This window comes from Monopterus albus, unplaced genomic scaffold (genome assembly GCF_001952655.1).
Source record: "Monopterus albus unplaced genomic scaffold, M_albus_1.0 scaffold332.1, whole genome shotgun sequence".
Classification (NCBI taxonomy): Eukaryota; Metazoa; Chordata; class Actinopteri; order Synbranchiformes; family Synbranchidae; genus Monopterus; species Monopterus albus.
In genome coordinates this window covers 338,508-346,508 of record NW_018128212.1, presented here as the reverse complement: position 1 = coordinate 346,508, position 8,001 = coordinate 338,508, and the positions used below count along the sequence as shown (strand labels likewise).

General features: G+C 43.2%; 1 protein-coding gene across 1 annotated transcript in view; it reads left to right on the top strand.

Moving 5' to 3' along the window:
- The first annotated feature begins 1,526 nt into the window (after positions 1–1,526).
- LOC109974401 (paired box protein Pax-6-like) overlaps positions 1,527–8,001 on the top strand; it is a 107,307-nt gene continuing 100,832 nt past the window's right edge. The window contains exons 1-2 of the mRNA XM_020624580.1: positions 1,527–1,556; positions 6,931–6,984. Coding sequence (XP_020480236.1) covers positions 1,544–1,556; positions 6,931–6,984 — 67 coding nt within the window. The 5' untranslated portion in view covers positions 1,527–1,543. The remainder of the gene's footprint in view (positions 1,557–6,930; positions 6,985–8,001) is intronic.

Genomic DNA, 8,001 nt, shown 5'->3' with positions numbered 1-8,001 from the left:
CCGGCTGCACCTGCCTTTCTCACTTCCCTCACTCTGTTTTTGCTCCCTTACCTTGATTACGTTATCCGACACACCTGCTTCATATCCCCTGATTACCACCAGCTGCACCTGATTAGTTCTCCCTATTTATTCCCTGCTCTACGTTCACTCCCCTGCCAGTTCTTTCTAGTATCATCAGGCCCATTTGTTTCTCGTTGTTCTTAGCTTTATATTGTACTCACGTTTTTGTTGCCCTAGCCCCATTCCAGTCTTGTGCCCCATTGTCTCAGCCTTCTCGCCTCTGTCGCTTCTCCGGACCACAGACCTCCTCAACCCCGCACTATCTCCACCTCGCAGGTCGATGCACAGTCTCCCATTAACTGCATGTACTAACTCTGTCTCCTCAGCAACCTTCCACCACGACCAGCCCAGGAGTGAGTCCCAGCGTCCGCAGCCCGGCCTTTCCCTCATCATTCCACCACTGACTGTTATTCACCTTCTGCGGCTCGACACCCGGTCCCACTTCAACCTGGTTATTCACTTCCTTGTAAGATATCACTGTAAATAAACTGAGCACTACTTACACTGAAGTCAGCCACCTGGGTCCGTCCTTTTTTTTGACTCGCTCCCCTCTGTGTCCGAGCGGATCTAACAGCCATAACATTACCATTTTGGATTTACTGTGCTCATTTCTTTTTTACTTATATTTGGGAACTTTTTAAAGGTGCATCTGTTTTAATGGAAGTTATCAGAAGAAACAGACGACAAGTCTCCTTTGATTTTAATTTTCTGAAAAACTAATTGTGCTGTGTAGCAGGAGGTCACATCTCACTCAGCAGATACAGTATATGCTATAAAACCTATAAATTTTTCAAACCCATTCACTGTAATAGATCCAAGATATTTCATTTTAAAGTATATTCAATAAAACATCATTCTAATTATACAGCCGCATCAGCGGCTGTAGCCCCCACCCCAAATTGCTCAGTAAAATATATATATAATGCATATATTAACATTAACTGGTTTAGGGAGCAAAACTAGAACTAGCTCATGCATGTGCACATCTGATAACTTATGAAATTTGATATCATTGGTTTGGTGTTAACAGACATCACATCTCCCTCGCAGTCTAGACCACCATGTAACTTAGAATGTAATATATATGATGTGATACTGAAGTAGACAGAGCGCAGCTGGGTGCTGTTTGGACATCAGCTCGGCTCTGGTGGATCCCAGCCCAGTTCATCCTCTGGATCTACGTCCCCATAAAGACTAATTCCATCTTCCCTCTCTTTCTCTTCACAGAGTAATGAACAAACTCTCAGATCTCACCAGTCCAACTCCTAATCCCCTCCACTCTCTCTCCCCCCATTCTTTCCCTCTGGCATTCCCTCGCCCCTCCCACTGGCTCTCCCTCCCTCTCTCCTCCCTCCTCCTCAGAGGACCAGTTCTGTTCTCTCTGCTCTTGTCTCTTCAGTCAAGGAGAAACTAATTGGAGGAAATAATAGAAGAAAGGAGCTGTTGGAAAACTAAACAACCCCAAACGTTTCTTCTGTACAGCATGCCACAGAAAGGTAAGCTCTCACTCTCGCTCCCTCTCTCTCTCTCTCTCTCCTTCTCTTTCCATCAATCAATCAGCGCCGAGTTAAAAAGTTAGTTTGTTTAGCAGATAGGGACGAGATGAAGACAATGTGGAACCTGGAAATGATGAAGACGATGCACATATTTTTAGACTAATGTTTCGAATAAAAGAAAATGGAGAGAAAGAACAGTTTAGAAATTAAAAACAGAAACACGTGAAAAACTTAGCAGCTTTAAGAACAGAAAGGGAAAGGAGGAAAGACGAAACAAACGACAGGTCTGAGGGACAAATGAGGAGAGGGACTGTTGAAATAGACGAAAAGAAAGCAATGGAAATATAATGAATGGATCATGGCAAACATCTCTTTTAGGCTGCTGACCAAATCCACGTCTTCCTATTGATGTTTCACAAGTTAATCTGACTCATAGCGCTCGCTACAAAAAGGAATAACCAAATAAATAAATACAGAATGCAGTAAATAAACCGTTCAAAACGCTTCGTCCCATCCCTGCTCGTATTACTGACAGTAAAACATAATGTTTTTAATACTGTAATTATAGTAACTGAATCTGCCCCCAAGTCATACAACTTCATTTTCGATAAATACTGTGAAGACTAACAGGCAGCGATCTAAAGATGAACCTGTGTGTGGACAGGAGAGTATCTGGCATTCCTCCCAGCCCAAGGCCGGGCTGCTGCTCTGGGTTCGGAGATATTTTCCACCGGTTCCTTGGAAAACAGGTTTATTAACGTTAAGTAAAATCGTTCACTTAAAAACAAAATAAACAAACTAACAACAACAAAATAAAAACGCCGGGTTAGGCTCGTTGCCGCCTGCGACGCGTCTTAATCCTCGGGACGTGGATTGTGCCGATGATGAGGCCGAGCAGGGAGAAAGGGGCATGTTTACAAAGGTTTCTGAGGTTCCTCCGACTGTGGAGCAGAGGACCAAGTGCGTGTTCTGAAAAGGCGACGCGTGCGCGGGAGTCGTTTTAAGTCCGCGATTTTTCACCTAATAAATAAGGGGAACATGTATGGTGCGTCATGGTTTTTACAGTCCAAAACATATTTAGAACAATCGGCAAATAAATATTTTGGATTAATACAAGTTTTGAGATGTTATTTAACCGACTTTACCCAAAGCAGTGGTATCATTCCGCCCGTTACACCTGCATTTCCCCGTGTATATCTGATTAACTACCTAATATTGTTATTGTGTTAAACAAGGCATTTACGTTACAAAACCGCCATAAAACCAATGATGCTGAGGCCGATATGTGCACGGCAATCCTTACAAATGACACACATAAAAGCAAATATTCCTGACCAATATGCACAAATGGTGTGGGCAACAACTTTATGAAAACATCCAGTTTGTTTATTGGTTATTTCTGAGGAAAATGTAGCCAATGGTTTTTGATGCCATAACGGCGAAAAAAGTCATAATTTGCACCATGCCGCCTCCATATTGTTATTATTATTGGCTAAAAATGTGCATTTGTAGAATACGTTTCTTTAATTGATAATTAAATGTAGCCTAAATCAAGTCATTTAGCCTCATCAGTCCATTAACTGATCAGAATTATCCTGAAGAACAGTCGTTTTATTGGAGTTGTGGAGTGAACGCTTAACAGGCCTAAACGAACTCAGTTAAAGGAAGGAAACGTGAGAAAACATGAAAACATGTCAGTGTAATATTGTGCGTGTTGAAAACACCTTTAAAAGTTCTTCATCATAAATAGGTCTCCTCTTACGGTACACGGAATTCACGTACATAACGCTTTTTCTACCGGACCTGGACGAAGCGCGTCACAGAATCACACATCCAGCCAATGTGACACACACACACACCGGTGCAGGGCGCTCGCCTGGCCACCGGGGAAAACTTTGACATGTGCAGGGGGCAGACCGGGAATCGAACAGCCAACGCTGCACTCAGGGACGGACCTGCTCTACCCGTGAGCCTGAGCCGCCCCACCTTGGCCCGCCTGTGGTAATATACAACACGCTGTTTTGGAACGGGAGATCTGTAAAAACCAACACATACAAGACGACAATGATCGTCTTAATTGATGATCTAATTACCTCAACTGTTACTAAACGTCTTAATTAATGGGAGCCAATTAACCGCACGGTTAATCAGGTAGGGAAGAATCCATCCAACATGTGACTTTGGATCATTTCATTTTGTGTGTGAGGAGTGGGAGTGGAGTGGGTTGCCCCCATATGCTCTGACAGGACATAACGCGCATAAATGTATGATTACACTGTTCGAACCCGAGCCAAACAGCAGCCAAAGCACGGGGACGTCCAGGCTCACCAGCACTGGGATATAGCGCACGAACACTTTTAGTATCTTACATTATTGTCCAGAAATTAGAATGTTTGCATTTCTTTTTAAATTTCGCATTTTGTTTGAAATTCACATTCTTACAGGATGTTGATCTGTTATGTCTGTTGGCTGCTACTGTGGAGCCAGTCACTGAACATCCTTGAAAATAGCTTAAAAATAAAACCATCATCTAAACACACGCACACACACACACACACACGCACACTGTTTATAGAAATTTAACTCCCGAAATTGTTTCTTGGCAATCAATAAACAATAATAATTCACCTATTTAACCACTTAATACCATAGGTGCAGTGTCAGAACACACCAGAATGTTGCTCCACCACTTTATTTTATCCAGAAGAGGAAACAGAACAGGCCTACTGGCATAATCTGGTTGAAATTCATAACGTTGCATTATTGTGAGTGCTTGAAGATCCAGTCATCAGTAAAGTGTATGTCCTGCAAAATTGAACACTCTAAGTTGCGATAATAAAATTTAAGGTGTGGTGATTGATTCACAATGTTGACTCAAACTGTGCACTCTGATGCACTGGCCCTCGCGAGTGTTAGTCTGTTTTGTTCAGCCACATATATGATGACGTGGACGGTTCACAGAGACACAGTTTAGTGTGAACTACAGACTCCGTTTACAAAAGACGAGTGACAGAACAAACTCGGATCATCCAGACTGACAAACCAGACCGTCATCTCCAGGAGGGGCCATGGAGACAAACACCAGACGTTGACGATCAGCAGCAGAAACAGACTTTACATTGAATTTCAGTGATGCTGTGATTTAAACAGACTGTTTTACCTGTGAGTGATCAGCTGTAGGTCTATATGACACAAGCAGGGCACAGGATGGACAAACTCTGGCACATGCTGACCAGTCGCAGCCCCGTGCACAAGTGTCCGCTTCTCAGACTTTGGGTGGAACCTGCCCCCCGTGGAGACTGCACCCTGGAAATATAATCTGTGGCTATAACATGTGTGACAAATGGCTACGTCTGGCACACCAGTGAATAAAGTCAGCCTAACGTTTGATTGTATGGACAGTTACAGTTGCCACCATAGGAAAAGTGTTTGCATGGCCCTCGAACCAGGCTACACAGTGCGAGTGCCCGCACGCGGGGTGCACCTCTGCTGAATAGACTGAGGAGCACAAGCAACAACTAAAGCTCAACTTTAATTTCATCTTTATATTAAAAGTTGTTTCTGGTATAGTTTTATTTTGGGCTGATTAAGTATATTGTCGTCCAGTGCACTGACGCAGCGGACTCGTATAAAAGCATTTGTAAAGAGACGTAAGCTGCAGACAAAATAGAATAAATGAACATTATGAATATAAAACCTTTCTGTTGAATTTAATTAGATTCTCGTTATTCCCTTATTTAGGATAATGAACTAACTTAAGTCCCCCTGGAATTGTTGTGCTAGGTTTTATTGTATTTTGACACAGCTGGTGAATATTGGCCTGAAATATTTACTCTAGATATGAAACATAGTTCAGATCTCAGTGGAATAAGTAACATTAATAATAATATAATTTAAAATTGTATCGCATTCATGTACAATAGCACCCCAACTCAGATTCTTACATCTGCGCTGCAACTGAACATACTGCAGTGTTACTATTATTATTAGTATTATTATTGTTGTTGTTGCTGTTCAGTGGGACAACCTCAGTGCTTGAAAAGCAGGGTGAACCAGTGTTCGGCAGCATCTCTCTCTCTCTCTCGGCTTTTCCCCCTCATATCAGCGCGCTGAATGCGGATGAATGAAACTTTTATATTGTCATCAGTGTGTTCAACTGAACTCCTTTACGCCAATTGTACTGGAAAATTGGGCTCCCCGTCGCGGTTTTGTGTCACAGGGTTTTTAACGAGCCGCAACTAACGAGGCGAGGACACCAAAATCTCGTGGACACACAAAGCCTGGCGGGTATTTACCGAGCAGAGCTGCGGCTCCGCTCCTCCGGCTCTTTGTCTTCTTTCACAGGGAGAAGGGCGCCGAGTTGGAGCTGGGACAAGGTGCCCATGGGCAGCCTGCGCGCTGGATCCTGTGTGGAGCTGCCTCATGCTCATTATGCAGGTTGTTATTGACAAGAGCATCAGAGAAGGAACTCCTTTGAAGGCTTTAGTGGTTAGCTCTTTTTTAACCTAAGCTTTAAAGGCTTTTGAGAAGTGAGAGGAAGTTTAATGAATGTCATTTGCGTTCTGCATGCATTAATGCAAATAGATCGTCCTTCCATAATGATAATGGAGAAAAGTAGCTATAGAAATGTATGTTTTATTAATAATGATCTACTGTGCATATATTTATTATTATTATTCCTGCATTATGATCTTTGTTTAGTGCATATTCCATGACGATAATGCCGAGGATCACAGGGGATTTTACGTTCATCAACAGTGTCAGAAAACTATCAGAAGGCCAGAATTAAATATGTTCTTATAAGCTGTGGTCTATTTTCAGCATGCATGCAGCAGTAGAAGCTATATTCATCTGAAAGAAAAGTGTGGATGTAAGAAATGAATGAGAGTGCACAATTCTTTAAATCACTGAGTATAAATACAAAAACAAGTCTTTGGCTGTGTTGGACATGAAGCTGCCCTGGCTGAGTGGGAGAGCTTATCTCCAAGTCTGTGTTCATAACTTCATGGACATCAGCATTAGCATATTAATCACCAAGGTGGCTTAGCATTCAGTCATTCTTCCCAGTTAGTATCTGGGTGTTGTTTGTTTGACTTTTTTTTAACTTCAGCATGTTTTTCTATTTGATAAAACGCTTCACTATTTCCTCCAAATTCCCAAAAGCAAATTTTAAATAACAGAACTGGTGTTTCTTTTTTCTTTGTTTTTTTCCCCACTGTTGTATAAACAAATTGATTAGACTAGAATTGACCCGTATATGTCCTCTTTCTCCTTTCTGATTCAGTGTCCAGGAACACTAGTTGCATGTGGTGTATTGTCTGTTCATGTCCTCAACATTAAAGTCCAGTAAAAGATTTTTACTCTCTTTGTACAGATTACAGAAGTCAAACAAGCTGGGAGACTGGTGTGGCCTCCATGATGCAAAACAGTGAGTTACATTTCAAAATTATTTGTTGTCATTATCACTGCTCATTTGATGTTACTGTATCTACAGTTCTATGTGTAATTACTAATCAAAAACTTGGTAAACACTTAGGCATACAAGAAAACGATGTTTCAGATCAGATCAACCCACAACAAAAACAATAGTTTTCTGGAATCGCCACCTTAACGGCAGAGAGGTCTGTGTGCCCCAGTGATCCTGGCCCTTGGCATAGTCTCCCAAGGCAAATTGGTCCCAGGGGAGGGGCCAGGCTCAGAGCAATTCAAAACTGTGACGAAAATGTCCACTTTGAGTTGCACTACCTCATCTAGATTAGAGAAACTGGGGCACCCTGCCAGAGCCAGACCTGGGAGGGGAACTTGCCGGCGAGTGTCCAGTGGCTGGGCCTTAGCTCATGGGGTCCAGTAAAGCACAGCCTGAAGAAAAGGCATAAAGCCACCACCCTGTGGAATCGGGGTTGGGTGCAATGCAAGTCAGGCGGCAGGCTAGGTCGGGTACCTGGGCATGTCGATCCCTGGCTGCATAGGCTAGGTCTACTAACATGGAATGTCACCTCTCTGGTGGGGAAGGAGCTGGAGCTTGTGCAGGAGGTGGAGCAATACCAAGTAGATATAATTGGGCTTACCCCCACACATAGTTCTGGCTCTGGAGCAAAAATCTTAGAGACTATCCTTGTCTAGAATTGCCCAGGGTGAGAGGTGCCGGGCAGGTGTGAGGATACTCACAAATCCCTGGCTGAGCGCTGCTGTGTTGGCATTCTCCCCAAGAAATTACAGGGTCACCTCCATGCAACTTAAAGTCTCTGGGAGCTAAACTGACTGTTGTTTGTGCTTATGTGCCGGATGGTACTTCAGAGTATGTGGCCTTTTTAGGGACCCCGGGGAGGTCCTCGAGGGGACGCCACCTGCGGACTCTATAGTTCTACTGGGGTATATCAATGCTCATGTGGGCAGTGATGGAGAAACCTGGAAGAGGGAGACTGGGAGGAACGGCCTGCCCAAT